The 21,626-nt window shown below is 34.6% G+C and overlaps 1 protein-coding gene across 1 annotated transcript; it reads left to right on the top strand.

Moving 5' to 3' along the window:
• The first annotated feature begins 2,675 nt into the window (after window positions 1-2,675).
• On the top strand, window positions 2,676-21,225 carry LOC149963240 (ABC transporter G family member 20-like). Its single transcript, XM_090170523.1, has 11 exons — window positions 2,676-2,730; window positions 4,684-4,846; window positions 6,782-6,923; window positions 7,650-7,851; window positions 9,331-9,474; window positions 10,640-10,981; window positions 13,069-13,243; window positions 13,311-13,426; window positions 14,413-14,749; window positions 19,350-19,436; window positions 20,576-21,225. The coding sequence occupies exons 1-11, from the start codon at window positions 2,728-2,730 to the stop codon at window positions 20,785-20,787; spliced, it is 1,923 nt and encodes a 640-aa protein (XP_090026649.1). The 5' UTR covers window positions 2,676-2,727; the 3' UTR covers window positions 20,788-21,225.
• The last annotated feature ends 401 nt before the right edge of the window (window positions 21,226-21,626 follow it).

Here is a 21,626-nt window from a genome sequence, read left to right as displayed (position 1 = left end):
ATGACTATAGTAATTTTTAACAATTATTGTAAATATTCGAAGATCTTTCTCTTCGTGTTATGGAACTTTAACGAGTGCTAGCTCGTTGTATTTGACAGCTTTCTTTTGGCGTTCTATCTACAGCCTTAAACGGCCGTTGATCTGGCACAAGTCTTTAAGCAATCTGCACCTTATGCAACCTTCTTGATAATTTCTTTGAGCCCGTCCATACAATACGCGCATTTTCACGCATTATTTTGGAACAAAAAGTTATTTTAGCTACATGAACAGACTAGAGAGTGGCGTTGGAACGTGTGAGGAGTTGGAGGTGGCAAAGCAGTTAAAGCCAGGCGGTCTGGGGGCAGTCCCTGGCGTTAAGAAAATGAAACCCCAATACGGACCAGATTTAATATTTTTGGCATTAAGAAATTTTATAAAGGGTTTTAATTTGATAAATAAGTAATTATCCAGTTAATTTTGATAACAAGCCACATTTCTTCAGAAAATTAATAAGCCATTCCCACTTTTATTTTAAAAAGTTGAATTTTCCACCCAGAATAACGTTTAGCATATGTAACATAATCACTCATACGTATGCCATAAAAGCATTTTCGTTAATGAAACCTTGTTCACGGGATATGACCTTAATTACGTCATCAACTTTACTGATTGGAAACGGAAGTTAGTGAGAATTCCTCGCGCGTTTCTGGCTTTGCCCATGACAAGTTTAGCTCGTGCCTCGCGATCACGTGATTTCATTTCCATGGTAACCTTTTCAATAGCGCAAGAGTTATAAGAGTTTTTGCATTTTAGGGTCCGCTTAATGTATGTTCCGCGTGAAACAAGGTCTCATTGAATTTTTTTCAATGGAAATGTTATACAGAGGCATACTTATGAGTAATTATGTTACATATGGTTTAGGGGGGGGGCAATTACATTTGTTTATAACATTAAAGTTGCCTCCCCCGTAAATTGTTTAGGAGGGACATTGACCTCAGGCCCCTCGAGGTTCCTACGCTTGTGGGAGCAGTTTTTAAAATGTGAAATAAATTTCTGTCAGATATTGTCGGCATTTGTATCTTTAATATTTATTCGTAACGACAAAATGTTCTTCCTAACTTAATTAGGAACAGTATCAAAGTTAATATCACTTGTCAAACTATCTTAGTTGTAATAGTGTACTTTGGCCACTGTTGTAGTTTAAAAGATATCACTATAAATATGTAGATAAGTTTATTAAAACATGATTATACATTAAAATCCAACTGCCCGATATTCGAATTGTTCATCCTTATATACAGTTTTCCGGGCTTGTTTGTATTCACTTACAACGCCACCTGTGATGCATAACTAAACCGGCGCCATCTATTACAACAGCCATTTGTTTTAAATTTTATCGCTTCACCGATAAAAACAACAATTTGGTTCAGGGAAGAATAAAGTTCGTCAGTTTTAAGGCTATGTACCAATTTTTGAGGGTGGTTTTTGGAAGCCCATAACTCTGAGGCGAAGTATTTTGAAGCCATACTCATTAAACATTCTATACTCATTAATACCAACGGAAGACGCCTCTGAACCTTTGGCATACTTATCCGTAACAGCATGTGTTTTTTTGGAAAATTGTGAACCGTATTCAATTTTTTAACGTTTTATTTCTTATACGAGACAATTTAAATTTAAAAAAAAATCTTATTTAACACGCATTGATACTGACAAAGTTCCTACTATCATCAGCTTTTCCATATTGCATTTAAAACCATGTTTCCAAAATCATGTGAATACTTAATTTTTCGAATGTTTAAATTTTTCGAACGAATACATGAAAAGTGGAAATATAAGTAATGCTTAGTAGAAATTTATTAAAAATTATTATTAATAATTGGTTTCGCACGTAAAAATGGAAATTCTTGGTTCACAGCTGTATAGGGTTTTCTGTTTTACCATATGGTTTTGCTCTATATGTCGCACTTGGGCGCTCTGTATGTCCTGAATCACTTTTCGATCAACTTCGAATTGGGATCGGTACAATTTTGGACATTAATCAGGCATCAAAGGAAAGCTACATAAAATTATTGTAAATCACAAAATAGCCATAGATCTAACTGCGATGTAATTCAACCTTAAAATACATACCTCAGTTATCATTCGCTTAAATCGTAAGTAGATTGAATAATTTATATTCTTAATACAGATTTTTATTAAAATTTTGGAAACGTTGGGATACGCAATGTCATCCTCAGGAAAATAAGAAAATCAAATGACCTTCAGTGCTCTAATTGTTCATTCCTCGGGTCTTTTAAATTTTAATTAATCGCTGCATCACAATGTTTTGAAGGCAATGTATTCGCCAAGAATGTAAAATAGCAAAGTCAAATAACTCTACATTGGATACTCGCGTTGGAAGAAAACAGGTTTTTAAAATTTAGCTTGTACTTTGTATCCACTCGTTAATTAATACATATAAGTGGCAAAGTGCATAGGGCGTTATTTATATCCTTCCCTAGAAATCTCGTCTCAATCGTGAAAAATAAGAGCCATCCTTGATTTGGAATGGGATAACATTAAACTACGCGACAAAAAGGAAAACGATAAATTCGGTGTAAGCTAATCTTTATAATAGATCTGAATCATGGTTCTTAACGAAGATTTCGCTGTTAAATTGAGAAAAGTGACTTTTTCCTACGGTAGAAAACACTCTACCGCCAAAGTTCTGGATAATGTGAGCGTGTCAGTGGCCTATGAGTAGACATGGTAATTTTTTAACTTATTCAGAATTAAATAATATCTTAATTACAAGTAGCATGTAACGTGTTAACAAACAAAGTTCATATAGGTTATTGAGTTGCTATGCAACGAGATTTTTTTGTTATTAAATTTGTCTCACGTTCCGATTTGTTAGACACTGGTCAGATTCGCTTCAGAGTTTTGATGAGCAGAGATGGCACTTTTTTGCCTATCTATCTTTTTACCTCTCAAAACCATCAAGATGGCAACAATATCACTATCACGATTTTTTTTAAACCCCGCAACGTTAAAATATCATTTTAAAATCAAAGATGAACATTTTTTCTCGTTCAATTTTTTCCTCTCAATTATTTTAATATAGCGCCATTATCACTATTCCGATCAAATTTTCTATCAATGCCTAAAAATGTTTAAATATCAAGCGAATATCAAATAATTGCTTTCCACCCGATCATCAAAACTACAAAGTTTAAAAATCAATATAAGATCAAATCTTAGTACTTCCTACCTGATGGATTTTTTTACCTTTCAAAAATCTTTAGAAAGCACCACTATCAAAGCGCTTTAAGTTACATATAAAGTAGTAAGTTATAACTTATGAAAATAATAATAATGTGATGACATCGAAAGTTCGAAACAACCAGACGTGATGCCATCGGAATTTCGAAACCACCAATCAGCAATCACTTTATCTGGCGCCTTTCTTAGGACACGGTTAACTTATATCTATAGCGCAAGATCAAAGTTGGCCGTGCTTAGGATAGCGTGTACGTATGTACGAGTTACACTAAAACCTGGAACCTTTTAACGTATTTGAAGGTAATTTGTGTCAAAAATAATGGCTGAGATCGACAGAGCACCAACAAGACCACGAGCTTACCCCCTATCAATTTGATTCCTCTAAAATTTTTTAATACATTTTTCAAACAATAAAAATCCGTGGAATCAAAACCTAGCAATTTGTATTGAATTTTTTTAGTTAAAAATCGTACCAAAATTGATAAAATTATAAGTTATATTTCTGAAATCGATCCAGAAAAAGTATCAGATTCAAAAATGATATGATAGTGCCCATCTTTGCTGATGAGCACCAAATAGGGCGAAACCGGACTACTGCTGGAGTTTCAGATTAATTTATTTCATTTATAATTCGTTTTCTTACTTTAAGACCTATTCGGTTTTATATTACCTTTAAATTCTTCTAGGGATTTAGCACTACCTTTTGCATTTTTTTTTTGGTAAATTTCATTCGATCTTACAACTTTTATTTCCAAATAACTGAAAATATATTTACTGAGCTTCAAATCTTTCGTGACCCCGTCGTGGAGCTATAACAATATGCGTTAACACATAATAAAAGCTGGAAGGACGAAGTTTGTGCAGGAATGTTAAATAAAAATATGCCGTCACGTATAAAACCAAAGAAATAAACAACATTTATTATGAATATTGATTACAGCTCCAACTCCCAATACCGCTAGTGTTATTTGCTCAAACATGTACCATAAAGGATAGCCTTTAGAGTACGTTTCAGTTACGAAAGCCATCATTTATTAACTTTCAAATATTATTACCATGGGGAAATGTGTGGTTTTGTAACCTTTTTCGAGGTTGCGATGGTCCATGTTTAATTTCAAGAACGGATTCTTCTCTTGTAAAAGATGTACATTAAATTTTTTATCCTTTTGCGTGTGTTGTATTATAAATTTGAAATGCTAATGGAAGACTTATAGAAACGGGCACTAGTTCAAGAAATAGCAATTAAAAAGCTATTTCAAAATTTCAAACTAATTTTAGGAGGTTATGCTTACAAGCGTATTGCACTTCATCGTGGTTAATAACTGCAAAGCGCTTAGACCTCATCTTTTAATATTTGCTGTCTAAATTCGTTGGCTGAGGCAATTGGAATCATTCAATTTGTTGATGGATTTTCTTCTAATATCAATTGTATTTGGTCAGTTACGCTTTGCTGGGTCCCAGTGGCTGCGGAAAAACAACCCTCCTGAAAGTGGCTACCGGAAACATCTCGTCCAAAGTGCAAGGGCAAGTCCAAGTATTTGGCCTAAGCCCCATGGCGCGTCATTCTCTCATTCCAGGACCAGGATTGGGGTACATGCCTCAGGTAATATAGTTACCATTCATGTAGGGAGGGGTATTCATGGGCGGTGCTAAATCCAACATATCGTAGTGACGATTCACCGCTATTGAAGAATAGGGTGATGGTTCTAAAAATCTTTAACATTCGACTGGTAGATCGGGTTCTGTATTATTAAGAACTAGCTCGTAAGCCCGTCCTTCGGCCGGGCCCCAGTTAGTTGTTGTTATTATAAGTGTAACAAAATCTTCAAATTATAATGACTTTTCATTGTAAATAATGTTATTTAAATTAAAATGTATAGAACGATTTCATTATTTCCGATGTCAAAACGATAGAAAAAGTATGCCACAGATTCGAGTATTTTCACATTTAGTTTGATTGTTGGCAAATTTAGGTATTGTGGGAAAAATCAAGTGAGTTTGAAAATCTAAAAGAACGACCCACTTAATAGATCCCTTCCCCCGAAGATTTAAGAGTGCGCAATTTTAGGCTTTATTATTCAATTATTATATTATATCATAACTGTGAATTTGAAAGTTTAAATGCAAGTGCTCAGCACCGAAAGCCTCCGGCAGCACCTCCCTCGTCTTGATACCTCAACACTAATAAAAAAGGGGCGTGTATTCACAGCGGCTTGCGTTAATATGTGAGTAGGTACACCCGAGATGATAGAGATAGGCAAGAGGGACGCTGTTTCGAATGTATTGTCCCTCGGTTTTTCAAAAAGGGAGATATTTTCTGGAAAATATAAATTAGGATTGTATAAATTCAATTTCATGCCCATGGCTAATATGATAATAATATTTATGTAACACGACGGAAACTTCATGGTTTTAAAATGATAAGTTTAATGTTACAAAACGTTAAAATTCTGCAAGCTTTCGGGTACGTGACCCCTTGTCAAGCGCTAAATCTATATTTAGGTTAAGACAAGGGGTCACGTACCAGCAAGCTTGCCGAATTTTAACGTTTTGTAACATTAAATGTCAAATGTTTAGTGATTCACTATCCTGACAAAAGACCTAGCTACAACACCCTTCTCGGAGCTGTTTGAGACTTGAAAATAAAATTGTATTTTCTCTAAATAATTATTTAAAATGATTTGGCTTAGAAAAGTCCTTTTTGTATCTTTACAAACATACGATCATTTCAAATTAGATAGGTTTCTCTTATTTTTCATGAGACGTAAACCTTTTTGGGTAGTACCAACTTGTTTTTTTTCATGAAGTATTAATTCAATGAAATGTTGTCCGTTTTTGACCAAACCAATTCCATTGAAGGTTTTCGAGTACGCTCTTCAACTTGTTGATTGAAATATTTCGTCTACCACCTATTGTTCAAAAAATAAACATTTTAAAACGGTGAAAATTTTCACGATTTTTCTGAAAAATCCAAAAGTAAAGGGTCCTCCCTCAGAGAGTACACCCTGATAATTTCACATTTCTAGCAACTATGGGTTTTGAGAAAAACGCCTGGGCCGATCAAATTAAGACACCCTGTATATAAACCCAAAAGAAAGCCACCGAACAAAAAAAGCAATTGGTATATAAAATCACTAAAAAAACACTGCTGTTTATTAAAAACCGTTTTACTTAAAACCCCTACGGTCGTTTCGCCGCTCTAGTTTGTGTGGTCGATATGTTGTGCATAAGTGGGATTTTAAATTGATGTTGTGCAAAAGTGATTTTATGTACAACATTGAACCCACATAAATTTTGGTAATATTTGGCTAAAATCTGGGTTTAAGCCAAACACCCAAAACTTAAAATTCAGCGATTTTTAAGAGAGTACATAAGAACAAGCACGTAATACGAGTAAGTGTTAAAGCTCGTATAGCAACTGAATAAATTATCTGTCAAGATTTTTTAAATAATATATCAAACATAAGATCAATTGCCTTTGTTTACATGATGAGTTTTATTATTAAAATTAAGACTTGAAATCGAATTTGCTTTTCAGGAATTGGCACTTCACAATTACATCAGCGTGTGGCTTTTTGGAAAATTGAACCTTTAAAAACATCCCATCTCGAAGACCGAATAAAAACATTGAGAAATATATTACATCTCCCTCCGAACCATGTTTGCGTGGACAATTTAAGGTAAAGTCAAATTTGACAAATATAACAATTAAGTGGTGGAATATAAATTTTTAAAGATAGACACGAAGGAACGAAAATATTTCAAACTTTATTGGGTGTAGAAAGCACACCGAGTAACTAAGTTTCGACCCGATGAGCTCTCTTTTAAAGCTTTTATATATTGTATTTCATTATGGAGAGTTCAAAAAAGTTCAATATTTAATATCGTAACAAAGAGTAACAATGGTAAATACATTTACTCTGATTATGCTTCACAGCACTGCCTGCATTCCAGCTTCTATTTAATAACGGCACGCGACGTTCTTATAACCACGTGCTAAAATTAAAAAGGGTTAAAGCCCCTTAAAGTGTTGCGTAGCTCCAACTTCAGTAAACATTGTCAGAGTACAAATATTCCTCAAGGAGCAAATATTTCGTTATCCAACTATAATATTTTTGGAATTTTATACTATTTAATCGAATAATCATTCTATTGAAAATGAGAAATACGGAATTAAACTACCACACTTTCATAACATGATTCAATTTTATCATACTTAATTGACTAATCAGTGTTATTGTAAATAAGAAAACCGGTCATGAACCGCCAATTACTTAAAATAAATTATATTAAGGCTCCAGTATTAAAAATTGGTTTCTAATGTAACATTTCAGTGAGCACTTTCTCTCCCCTGAAACATATGTAGCTTTTATATTTTTTGCAAGGCTGGGTTGTGTTCATTACAGTTGCGGACAAAAGCGAAGAGTGTCTCTGGCTATTGCGTTGCTTCACAATCCTCCGTTGTTGGTCCTCGATGAGCCCACAGTAGGAGTCGATCCTTTGCTACGCTGCGAAATTTGGTCGCACCTTGTCCATCTCGCCATTACCCAAAACACAACGATTATTATGACAACGCACTACATCGAAGAAGCCAAGGACGCTAATATTGTAAGTTTCTGTAAAGATTCTTGGTAATATTTCATTGATTTCCTCCGAATTTTAAGGCCTTTAAAAATGCAAATATAAGAATTCCAATGTAGTCCGTTGTATTTATGCATTCAAGGCCAATAATGGAACTAAATATGACCAAGCACGGGTACAGTTTACTCTTCTTGTCTTAATCGAGCGTTCAAGCTTACGTTAAGGCCATTTTAAATGAGACCCCGTTAGGAGTGCCGGGTAAGTGGAATAAGACTTGGATTATATTTCAAAACATTTGAAGAAGAACATTTTTCCTTCAAAAATTCAATTGGAGAAGTGGTATTTCAACAAGAAGAAAACTCAAAGTGAAGAGCACCTGAGAGTCATAGAAGCAGCAGCAGACGGGCATTATTCTGAAAATAAATTCTCTGTTGGATTGAATTGAGCAAACGCGTTCCTTCTCTACCTTTTTTTCTTGGTTGCACGAAATTTTAGCTATGGCTAATTAATGATTCATTAGTAAGAGCAAACATTTTATAGCAAATACAGAAAATTTCATCAAAATCGGTTAAGTGGTCTTTGAATTATTATAAAAAGAAGTCGAAATGGTGGATATCGAGTTTTTTGGCGAATTTTCAGACTTCTAAAATTCTTCTCGGCACCCATGACGTCAGAAAATGCGAAGCGTATCATTGGCTAATTGTCTGTAATACATTTCTTTACATCTGTGATTAAAAGCAGGTTGATTTAACACTCAGGAAAATGTCCTACGCAGTAGTAATTGAAATAGGCTTACACAAGGCTACGTGGTAGAAAAACGATATGAAACCGAAGGATCCTTCTAAATTCTTCACAAAAGGTCGGATCGCGGGCGCGTAAAAAAAATTATTTCGATAATAAGCCTAATATTTTGAATAAAAACCTCTGGTTTGAGAACTTCAACAAGTAAACAGAATCCCTCCACTTCAGTTCCTTCTATTTTAGGAATAAAACTACAGCTTTGATTTGCCCCAAATTTCTCGTGCTACGGAGGAGAGAAATTCGCGGAAAATGTCAGCATTTTGGGGAACGAAAAAGGTTTCGGACTCTAAGTTAATACACTTAGGCTTGGAAATTGGTTTTGATAATGACATTTTTGGAAAGAAAACGTCCTGGGCTTCATTCTTTTTTATTTCTGTCGATTTTTCGAGCAACCAACACTTTAACAAATTAACCATTCCCAATCTTGCCATCTATACGTAAATCAAGAAGAAATAATTAAGATCATTGAAATACCTAATAAAGCGTGGTATCTCCCAAATCGTTGGTCTTTTTAAATTATTCGCATTTCATACTTTGTCATTCTTCAGTATAACGGTGGTTTTCTACAATTCTCATCACACATGAGAAGGCTCAGAAAACCTGCCATATTGCGTATGTGTTAGTTGTCATACTATCTCAGAATATTGTGCGAAAATTTCATCGTTCGTCTTCTTTGCAAAATATTATTTCACCCTTTTTTTTCAGATTAGTGCTATGAGAAATGGCCGAATACTTAAAGAAGCCACTCCAAAAGCTTTAATGGATTCATTTGGTGGCCGTAGTTTAGAGAAATGCTTTTTCAATTTATTTTATCAAGACAGTACCACAACGGAAAACAATCACCAAATGGTGAGAAACTGATTGATCTTAAAGTTGCATATTTATAGCGTTTTTTTATATTATCGCATCTGCTACCAGATTTAACAGAAGCGATGTAACAACTAGTGCAATTTAAATAAGATTGAATTCGTGTCGCTAATGTATTCATTTAGACTATACGGCGCCAACCGTGAAATAATTATTCCATGGTAGAAATGTTTCTTTCATACAGATGGGGTAAAGATAGTTTCATCCACTGGTATTAAAAACCATGATACGGTAATCAGAGCCCTCTATTTCTTAATGTTTAGTATGTTTTCATCGTACAACGCGACATAACTTGTCCAGGAAATTTGGCTTTTTAATTTCTAGGGTGTAGCCAAACGTTGCCATACGTAATCATGATCTAGCCAATTTGGCGGTTTAAGTAAAATATATTTTGTTTGACTTCTTCTACGTCATACATTCAAGATTTCGTGTTTTCGGGTCAATTGAAAGCGGAAGTTTGTCTGCTATAATTCACATTTTCTATTTGGAATAACTTATAAAACAATTAATATTTTACAATGCCATTTAGACAGTGTTGAGTACAATACATAATCTAATAAAATATTAATTTTTTTGGGCGCAGGTAGACCTTTAACCAACAGTTATAATAATTAATTTAAATTGAGAGCTGAGAGGTTTTCCCTTTCACAAAAATGTTCTGAGATAAACAGTAATAGCGAGTGTTTAAAGCGATTGATCTAAAAACAACTAACGCAACGGTCCTACATTGGGGTGATCTAGGGTTAATTAGGGTTGGAAATCAGCTCGTGACATGTGGTGGAAACTCGGAAAAGCTTATTTTGCGTTGAGTGAGCTCCCCATTGAATAATTGGGTCTTCCCTCCAGTTCTTAGTATTTTGTGAATAATCAAAAAATGGTTTATCACTCTATAAATACTAACAACTTAAATTTAAAGTCATTTAAAAATATCAGTCAAGTTTAATCAACTAATATCAGTTTGTTGTTAATTTAATATTTAACCGGCGGAAAATAATGTACGTTAAACATTTATACATTTTTGAATTATCATAATTTAAGATTTTTCCAGAGCTTAAACTGGAAACTATTAAAATTCAAACCCCAATGTGGCTCTTCAATAATGGCTAAATCTTAAACTGCCTCTGAAAAACTTCAAATAAATTTACAGCAAACTGAAACTGGCCTCACGAACACATTAAATGCGGGCATTGCTCTCGACGATGCAACTGTGGGATTAATAAAAAGACATCAAGTGAAGACGTATTCGGCACATTTCTTGCAGCGAATCCTGGTTTTGTGTGGAAGAAATTTAATATTATTCAAGAGGAACAAGCCAGAACTAATTTTCCAAATATTGACCCCTATCGTTACTCTCCTTTTTTATTGTGTTTGCGTGGGAAGCCGACTTCACGACATTCCAATCTCTGTCGTGAATGAAGATTGTGACATCGGCCACAACAACTTAGGAGATACATTTGTCAAGCACTTGGACAGGAGTCGTGTGTCCGTTGTAAGTATTTAAAGAATAACGACATTTTTAAAAACATTTACCAACGCCGAGGAATACATTTTTATTAACTTTTCGATCAATAATCAAAAATTTATGAAACTTTAATTATCGTCCAAACACCATTACCACTAGACCATGGCGGCCCCGCAAAGGCCTCCTACGTCAAATGTTCTGTAGCACTCGATTTATGTTTTTATTCGGTTGATGTGCCTTTTCATTCAGGGTCTCAGTAGTTCGTGGCATTGGGGCGATTAACCAACGGTTTTTGGTTCGATTCTACCTCCTCGAAGTTAAAATTATCACGCTAGAAGTTGAGTGCAGACTTTAATTGATGAAGTACATATTTTATATATAGCTATTTATTATAAGTTTTTATTATATCATTTAAGGCTAAGTGCGATTTGAGTCCAATGTGCTAGTTAATTTCAAACGGCTTCGCCCAACATCATCAGAGAACCACTTGCGAAAATTCATCCGAGGCGGAACATGCACTCTTATCTTAACACGTTATTAATTTTATTGTGAAATGGAACTACAAACACAGCCATCTAATAAATTTAAACGAGAAAGTAAAGAAATATATAAAATGATAAATAAAAATACAGTTCTCAACGACAAATTAGGCCACGGTTGCAGTGCCATCTGGTATAATTAATTTGCCGGTATTAATTATAAATATTTAAACCTAAATTACTTTTAAATTATAAAGTTCCTTAACTTGTTTTAATAGCGATTGTAACGTGTGGGAAAATTCAGTCCTTTCGTTCAGGGGTCTGATATATGTTAAATTAACGTCAACGGGGGGATACTTGTAGATAGAGACGGGACACCTAGAGCGGAAGTATGACAACTACACATTGTTGGTCGTCCTTCTCGGAAAAATCTATAAGAACTATTTACTGTTCACTTATTCTACCCAATGTCGATTTTTCCTCTGTGGTAAATTGGATAATTCCTCGCCAGCGGTCGGTAATAAAGCCCTTAGACTTGTTGACCCGGTACTTTGATATGGCATAAATGATATTGTTTATGTGTTCGATTTATATTCCCGTTCCCTTAAATCACTGAACTCTAATCTATTTTGTTAACTATTTGAAGTATCTTCCAATACACGTACAAGGGGTCATTTAACTAAATTGATTAAACCTCTGGTTGAAAGTTCGATGCGACCATGGGCCAAATAATGATAAATCCCGGACATGACTCTATGCGAAAAACCCGTCCAACAGCGCTAACACCCGACCACTATTTCCCCCTATTGGGAAAAACGCGCGATCGCGGACCTACGTCATTTTGGGGGCACATTTTTTAGGGACAGTTTTCAAAAATAATACACGTGGTCGTCGTAGTAAATATCCTGGAATATATAAACACAGTTATCATATATAGTGTGGTTATTAAAGTAAGTACTTATTTTTATACGTACTAAGTTCATAATTAGTATAATATATAAAATTATATAATATTAAACATATACTTTCCTAGAATCGTTAAAATTTATCAAAAAATGAGGGGCGAAATATGGCAGGATTTTCTATTTACAACCGCCACTTATTTCCGAATTCCGACTCAGTCATTACTAGATGGCGTTCAGGAAACCGGAAACTTGCCTGTGTCTTATAGTGGACGGCCGATTTAGTACGCGTGAAGGTAACAGAGTCATATCCTGGATTTATCATTATTTGGCCCATGATGCGATATCGCCATTTCACTTGCCGAGTAATCAATGATTGGAGCGCTCTACCTCTTGAGACCCTGCAATTTCTTTCTAAGACAGATTTCAGGAAAGTCGTTTCAACGTGCATCTGTCAATCTAATAATTGTAGTTCTCCTCTTATTTTCCAAAATTAATTTTAATTCGCTTGATTTGTTTATCATATATTTATTGTATTTTAAATGTTGTTACCCATTCGTTGTTCGACATTTTACGGATTGCATATAAGCATACTGTGGCTTAGTGGTCTTTGCTTAACTAGCATATTGCAACCAAATCATACTAAGCCTTATTTTCCGGTATTATCGTTTTAGAAAGTTAGTGCTTAATGCAGGTAGCCTTCACTAAATGCATTATTAAAATTTTTTTGCAGACAGTCGCCAGTTTTAGAAACGCATACGATTCTGTTAAAAACGGTAATTCGTGGGCTTTCCTTCACATCGGGAAGAACTTCTCGGATTGCTTAAAAGGGAAGTTGCAACAACGATTGAACGTGGATGAAATAACTTTGAATTGTAGTACTGTTTCCTGCTATTTTGATTCATCCAGTGGGTATTTTTTACTGTTTTACAGCTAGTCAAGAATCTATAAACTGAATATCGTTGAATATTCTAGATCAAAAAATATACTACACACTTTTACATTCATTTTTGAAGTCGTATCAATCGTTCTATGAAGAGTTATTGGATTCCATTAACAAAATGAGGATGGTTGCCAGATTTCCATTAGACGTAAGTGTGTCATAATTTGTGTATCTTTTCAGATTTTTGGAAACGTGTATACTTTATTTTAATTTGAATCAGTTAATTATGTTACGATGATTCCCTATCCTCAATGGAACAATACTTAAAAGATATAATCAACGCTAACTGGCAGTATGATGATGTTCATCTCGGGATTTAAGGTAGAAAAGCCCCTTATCTTGCTCTAGATAACGAGGGAAGATGGCTAATGGGGGAAAGCAGAGGGCTCGCCAGTAAACGCATGCTATCTCCCTCCCAGTAGGCTGAGAATATAACCAGTAAATCCTTAACGCATAGCAACTGCGGACAGATATTCTCAGTTAACGAAAATGCATTCTTAATATAACTTACTTTTACAATGCCATCTAGTATAGACGGTATGCAGTAGCGGGGCTAGGTTTAGGTTAAGGTATGTTCTAGCTTAATTAGTATTTCCAAAGAGCAGATTTTATGAAAACGGTCAACATTTTCTTTTTATCAATATAAGTACACCAAAACTATTTTAAAAATAATCAAGACCCAATAAAATTAAACTACAAAAGGTTAATTTTCATCCCTTTATGTCAAAGATTAGTCTTAATATGAAAAACAAAGAATATTATAATAGACTACAAGTGTCCAAAATACTGCATTTAACCTACCTTAAAAACGTTCCTAGCGCCGCTACTGACAGTGTTAAATTTTTGAACTTATCCCTTCAATAAGGTAAAAATCAATTAACAATTTATTTAGTTCCGATAACTTTAATTGATAACTTTAATAAATAAATAAATACATTTTAATTCATTTCGAATAATAATAATCCCACACAGATGGCACTACGCATTTGGTATCTAAAACAGGTCGTCCTGTAAGAAATTATCAGTAACTCATAAATGCTGGTTAAGTCATACGTATCTTTAAACATATAATAGTAGGCCGATTGTCTATCACCGCAAGATTTTAGAATAACGTTTGTTTCATTGCTGCTTTAGATGTCTTCCACTATTTACGGGTCTCACGATACAAATGCAGGGGACGCCATGATTCCTGGAATCTTGATGCTCCTAATCAGTGCCCTGTCCGCTGGTTTGGCCGTGTTCAAACAGCTCAACGAGAGGAACAGTGGAGCCCTCGAAAGGATTCAAATGTGTGGCGCTTCGAAATCGGACACGCTCTTCTCCACCTACGCCACTGAGATGTTGAAAATCATCACGGGTGCCATTTCAATGATGGTTTTTATATTCTATATGTTCAAAGTGCCACAAGAGGGCTCTGTAGTCCTTCTGGCCGTTTTGACGATATCGCAAGGGCTGCAAGGAACAGCATTTGGTGAGATGCACACGCGTACCCATACTTACTTTCCTGGTAGAAATAAACTAGATCGAAAAATAGGTTCCCTTACCGTAAATGAATTTTGACAAAACATCGATTATGATAATAAGTAATAGCTTTGGTTTTAAAATTTAGATACAAATTTAAAACGAGGAAATACATGGATAACAAATCAAAACTAAATTTAGTCGAAATTAATTAATTATATTTTGAAATCCATGCAAATTGTAATTGAATCAGAATTAAATAATTAATCAGGATACTTCCTAACAAAAGTTTTTAATATTTATTTAAATTAAAATAAAATTAAAAGGGCGAGCTTTCGGACCGTGGTCCCTCTTCAAGCTAAGCAATAGGCGATAGCATAAATTGTTTTGGTCGTAGCTAACTTTTTAAAATGCTCCCTGAAATTCGTCATAGCACTGCCAACTTCAATAACGCGCTTCCGCGATCGGAGTTGGCCGTGGTCAAAACATAGGAGCTGCTTCACTAAGCCTAGGTTATAAACGTGGTTTAGTCTTAGTCTTTTATTTTTTCCAATTTTCTAGTCAGAGACTTAACATCACTATCACAATAATAATACTAATGTGCGAGTCGTCGTTAAATAAAGTTAACAAATTAATTTTTTCTATTAAAAAAAGTATAAATATTTAAAAACATATCACAAAATTTTAAGAATTACTTTTTTTAAAAGTTCAACTTTTAAGATTGATTTAATAGGCAAGCTTACTTTACAGGGGTTAAGACGCCACAGTCGGAATTGGTCCAAATTATTACTTCCCTCACTAGATGGCATTAGACGCGACCTTGAAAATGATCGTCTGTCAAACCTGCTAAGATATTCCCGCTTTTTGTAGCTGTTAAAGTTACTGTAGGTAACGTGAAAACGTTTCGTCACAAAAAAGCTATGTTCTAAATAATTTTGTTTTATTGTTTAAATTATATTGCTGAGGGCGCGCGCACGGCCCTGGAGGTGACAGTCGAGATGTGAGGTTTCCAATCGAGGGTGCAAGCTATGGTTACTTCAAGATATTTTTGGTATAAAACAGCTTTAAGCTTAGTATCGGCCAGAGTATAGCTGAGAGAGTGGGCTGGTTGGCCCGATCGATGGAGGGAGAGGACAGAACATTTGGCGGTATTCAGGGGCAGTCTGTTTGTGTCACTCTAACATTTGATAAGATTGAGATCATCTTTGAGGGTGCTGACATCTATGGAGGTGTAGATGGTCCGAGAGAGCGCTACATCGTCGGCGAATATATACAGCTGGGAAAAGATGTTATCCCCTATGTCGTTGATGAAAATGACGAACAAGAGGGGGCCAAGAACGGAGCCCTGGGGGACACCGGAGGCCGCTGGAAGATAATCAGACGCAGCCCCTGGAATAACCACTCGAAAAAGAAATATTTCCAGGTAGGCGGACAGCCAAAGCAGGGTGTTGCCACGGATTCCATAGGATTGGAGCTTGGTTTTTAGGAGTTCATGGGAGACAGAGTCGAATACATCGCAGGTTACGGTTGAACAGGTATTAACCTTTGATCAAGAACAACAAAGTGTGCCTTCAGTTTCTTCCATCTTCAACAAAATTGTATTAGAATCCATTAACCAAGGACAATCGTTTGATGTAACTAAAACTAGGGGTGACGGTGACGATATGGAAAAAATGCTGATAAAAATAGAAATCCTCGAGGAAGCTTTGAAAAAAATCAAATGAAAGTGTGCGGATGCAAACCTATAAGCTTAAAAAGCTGAAGAGAATAAGAAGAGAAATCTTACTGAAACAAATCTGAAGAAGTTATTACCAAGTTTAGACAATATCAAAGACAATGACGATGCAATTGCTTTTTACACCGGGCTTCCTAACTACAAAAGAGTCATTGCTTTATATGAATTCTTGGATCCGGGAGAAAATGGGCAAAACATTATATATTGGTAAAAAGGAAAAGGCTGTGATGGAAACAGCTCAACTCCACATAGAACTCCCACTATGATTGGAAGACCTAGAGTTTTAAAACCTCTAGACCAATTTTTTATGAGGTTAATGAGTTTAAGACTCGGTTTATTTGTCCAAGACCTTGCTGACTGATTTGGTATCTCCAAAAGTACCGTGAGCAATGTGTGTAACACTTATATTAACTACATGTACTTTCAGTTAGGGCAAATCAGTTTTTGGTCAACAAGAGAACAAGTTGATGAATCCATGCAAGAAGAATTCAAAACCACATACCCAACTACTCGTGTGATTATTGATGCTTCGGAAATTAAATGTGAAACGTCATCTTCACTTGTTTAACAATCCAAAACTTACTCTAATTATAAGTCAACCAACACATACAAGGGTTTGATAGGCATCAGCCCCAATGGTTATGTAACACTTGTGTCAGGGCTTTATATGGGTTCAATATCGGATAAAGATATAACTAGCAGAAGTGGTTTCTTGGATATAGATTTTAACATTCAAGATAGTGTAATGGCAGGTAAAGGTTTTTTAATTGAAGAAATGTTAAATGAAATTAATGTGAAATCGAATATACCCCCATTCCTTAAAGACAAAGATCAATTTTCCAAAGAGGAGTTAGAGAACACGCAAAAAATCCAGCGTTGAGGATTTATGTAGAGCGCAGAATTCAACGTACTAAGGGGTGGCATATATATGACAGACCGATACCAATTAGTCTAGCACCAGTAATTAATCAGTTCTGGACTGTCACTGCCATATTAACTAATTTTCAGAAACCGATTATTAAACATAAAACTACATCTTCTAATCAACTGCATGAACTTGACTTTTCCGATTTTGATGAACTTGATTGGCCATTAGATTAACTACATTTTTAAATTGATTTTATAACTGCTATATTTCGATTTTAGCTCGAGGCACATGAAAATTTAAATTTTACTAATAATGAATAAAGACTCCATTACTCAATTAATTTATTGATAGGTCAAATTCTTCAAAAACAAATATTTTTTTTTAAGTTATAACAGAGGAACTTGGACCATTTTTTTTAGCATGTGAGTGAAATAAAACCTATCTAATTTTTCTACCAAATCCATCCACATAGAACGATTAAAGCGCGTCCTACAAATTATTAAGCCTTTGGACAAATAAACCACGGAGTCGCACCAAGAGCAACCCGTTAAGCGCATTTGACCCATTACCTGATGAAAGTGGCCATGGTTGACATTCAATTGCACTACCCCATTTTTTTCTTCAATATTATATGACCCTTTGATTCTTCAATAAATTCACTGGAAAATTTATCTCTTAGCGAGTAAGTACATTTAAGTTCGACGAGCCCATAAGGGGGATCTTCCCTAGGATCAAACACTTACCTATCTGGTGAAGTCCCAAGCCAACATTTAGAAGGGTTGACAACAAACCCGGACATGTGAACTATTACATTGTGGCCTAGATTGTTCATTTGGCTTATGTATTTCTTCCTCGCAATAGGTTCCATTGTTTGGCCCTATTTAATACTATTTAAATGTCCAATATCACTGCTCACATGGATATTGGAAATACCGGCTTCGGTCCATACTTCGCCTCTTCTTTTGCAAACATTTCCAAATTTGGAGGAACTCAATCTAGTACTTCTGGCGTGCCTCCATTCCACACACTCTCCTTGCGAAAATGTCTGTCTTTCTAGATTTGACGCTGCCTCTGAAGAAAGCTCATTTTTCTGCAAATTATTCAAAATTACAATTTGTTTTTATTGAAAAATGTGGTAAAAAGCTAGGCTTCTCACCAAAAGAATTTCTATTTCAGCCTCTGGTAAAGGTAAATAGCAACCACTGCTTTGCCAGTCTTCTTTGCCGTGCATCTTTGAAAATATGATTACCCGTAAAAGTCTATCAGTTATCACAGGATTATAAATTGGAAATGTTTGAAAATTTAAAAAAAGTTCCATTCCGGACTCGATTATCGGAAGTTGGTAACTTAGAATTGAATTTTTGAATGCATTTCCCATTTTCGTATTTAACCACCTAGAACCATTTGGTTTAGGAATCATTTGCGAAAAATCATTTTCATCGTCTTTGGTTTCTTGTAGGGCTAATGCGTACGGAAGTTGTAGCAGACGACAAATAACAGCAGCCTCCACCGTGGCGACATCTCGCGCTATGTTACAGCGTAAGTACAAAATGCGACTATGGATTTCGCCCCTGGTAGTGCATTCGCGAGCAAAAAAAATAGTAATTTGACCTAAGCTGGAAGTCGCTGTTCAACGGTCAACTTTAAATTACTTTTATAACCACGCGACTATTTTTAAAGGTTTCTACCGTTTGATGGCGCTTAAATGTTTTCTTAAAGAAATTTTACCCTGTATACCTTGCAATTTATGCTATAGCCTATTACCACGGTCAGAAAGCTCGCCGTTTTTATTTTATTTTATTATAAATAATTATAAAATGTTTTGTCATGAAGTATCCTGACTCTATATTAATTATTTTATTCGAATTAAAACGCCATGACTCTAAAGGTTTTTAAAATAAATGGCTTTAATTGAATCATTATCCATGGATCCTTTTAAAAATATTAATATCTATATATTTCGAATTTAGTTTACATCAGTATATATAACCTGAGAAATTTTAATAGGGATTTTCTTGTCAAGCATTTCTGATAGTTCAACTGCTGGTATCTTTGCAACTTCAGGATATATGACTCTCAACTTCATTGCTTGTGGTGAGTGTTTGTTTCAGAGTCATTTATAACAGTTCCAAACGATTTTTACCTCTTAAAATATAAGATCGGGTTTAACAGAGCGACTCTATATAAATATTTAATATATATAATAATAATATATATATTATTTAAATATAATTAAATCATTTGTTATTCCCGATCTATCATTTAACATTTAAAGCAAATCTTTGAGACCGATTATCATAAGTAAAGAAGCAGTTTGAAAGCAAGTAATTTAGTCACATATTAAATAACTTAGAATATTTTATCTTTTATATAAAGTATAAAAACAATAATAAAAATAAATAAATGTAACCAAAATTTATCCTGAATGATGTTTATACATTGCAATAAAGTAAGAGGGTATGACTTCAACATAACAATGGTTCTGCTTGAATCTTTCATGAGGGAGAGAAAGCCCGGCTAGATATTAAATATGTAGGTATGAGCGCGAACCCTTACAATTTATCGTTTAGATTTTTCAACAAACTATTGTAAATAACGAATTAACCATATTTCATTAAAAAGGTAAATATTCCATTAACATTAATGTTATATTTTGAAATCTACTCTCTTCACATTGTCTACTTTAGATATGTACTTTTTTACTTTTGGGAAATTTTGAATAGTGTTGCGTAATATTATTGCTTAGTATTTAAAAAAAAATGTCTTGGAGAAACATTTAATTTAACAGTTATAACGTTACAGCGCATCTTTGCATCACGAAATTAAGTTAACTGTCGAAATCTAACAAGACAAATATTCTTTACATATTTGTTTCAAATAAAATTGTTTGAGATACGTGAGTTTTGGAATAGAGATCGGCGGAACAAATAATTTAACCGGCAAAATTTCGATTGATCATAAACATTTTGGTTAACTGTTTATTTTTGAACATTTTATACGAATAAACAACGATTTAGCATGCAAAAATAATGGGTTTTTTCTGATATTTTTTGGGTAATTATTGGTTATGAATAAAAATAAATAATTAGATAATTTCTTATTCAAACGCCGATATCTAGTTTGGAACCAATTGAGCAAAGAACGTCTGTTTTAAGATAAATATTACATTCATTTATTCAAAGCAATGAAGTTCTAGAATGTAAATTTTAATTGAATTAATATTTTGGTCGTAGGTGTAATGTGGCCGTTGGAAGCATCTCCTGCTGTTCTAAAAAAGATGGTTTATTTCCTTCCGATGACGCTTCCCAACTTAGCTTTCAAAGCGATTATGTTCAAAGGAATGGGACTGGAAAGTTCAATAGTGTGGTTGGGTTTCGTATCAACCCTTGCCTGGTTCTTCGTCTACATGGCACTTTTTTTGCTCATCATGAAGCATCTGAGATGAATCAATAGAATGAGCGACCATTTTCTCTCAGAAGCATTTTCTGATGAAACTCTTGGAATGTTTAATCAAGATTTTCTGACACTTCATATCACCCTGTATTCATTGGAAAATTTAATTAGTTGTTTAGCAGTACCGGTGCCAGGGTAGACTAGATTAGCCCTTGCCTACCTTGAAATTTGTAACGGCGCTCCAAAATCATCCCAATTGGGCCCATTCACCGAAATGTTTTAGGGTAAGATTTTACTTTAAAAAAATTATGAGGTTGAAACACTAAATTGTTATAACCTCAGGAAAAATTTTACCTTCTAAATGTTCTCAGCTCATAATCTACTGGATTTCCGTCTTCTAAGCAGACGCTTTGTGACTAGCAGGCGGGAATCCAGTAGTTTGTGAACTCCTCATCTTTGCCGCTACGTAAACTGAAAAAAGGGAAAAAGTTAATTGGTGTTTAAATAATGTCCTAAATATTCATGGTGATAAGCCGCTTAAGTCTTCTGACCCAATTGCTTTAAATTATTCTGTAAAAAAAATGTCTTTAAAAGTAAATTGCACTTTTTATATTCTTTTTGCTGGAAATTTTCCGGGTTTGAGTCATAATTACAGGAGATCCTTTCGGCTTTGTCATTTTTCTTTGTTATTTCCTACCAGTTACCTGAACTTTGTAAATGATTCGAAGCCCGGATAATATCCGTGCCTGTACATTCCAAAATATTGTTTTCATATATATTTTTCATTATTAAAGACTTTAAACTTGTCGATGTGATATTAAATTTAGGTAGGTTTATAATAATAAATAATATTAGGTGTTTATTGTACAGGAAATACAGAGTGCAAACGCT

The sequence above is a fragment of the Leiobunum rupestre genome, chromosome 1 (genome assembly GCF_980474605.1).
Source record: "Leiobunum rupestre chromosome 1, qqLeiRupe1.1.hap1, whole genome shotgun sequence".
NCBI classification, from domain to species: domain Eukaryota; kingdom Metazoa; phylum Arthropoda; class Arachnida; order Opiliones; family Sclerosomatidae; genus Leiobunum; species Leiobunum rupestre.
This window is presented reverse-complemented; position numbering and strand designations above follow the sequence as displayed.

Excerpts from the sequence above, each read along its gene's own strand:
- LOC149963240 (XM_090170523.1), top strand. Across the intron at positions 4,847-6,781 it reads GATTGGGGTACATGCCTCAG|GAATTGGCACTTCACAATTA; the intron begins GTAATATAGTTA and ends TTTGCTTTTCAG. Across the intron at positions 13,427-14,412 it reads TTGCCAGATTTCCATTAGAC|ATGTCTTCCACTATTTACGG; the intron begins GTAAGTGTGTCA and ends TTGCTGCTTTAG.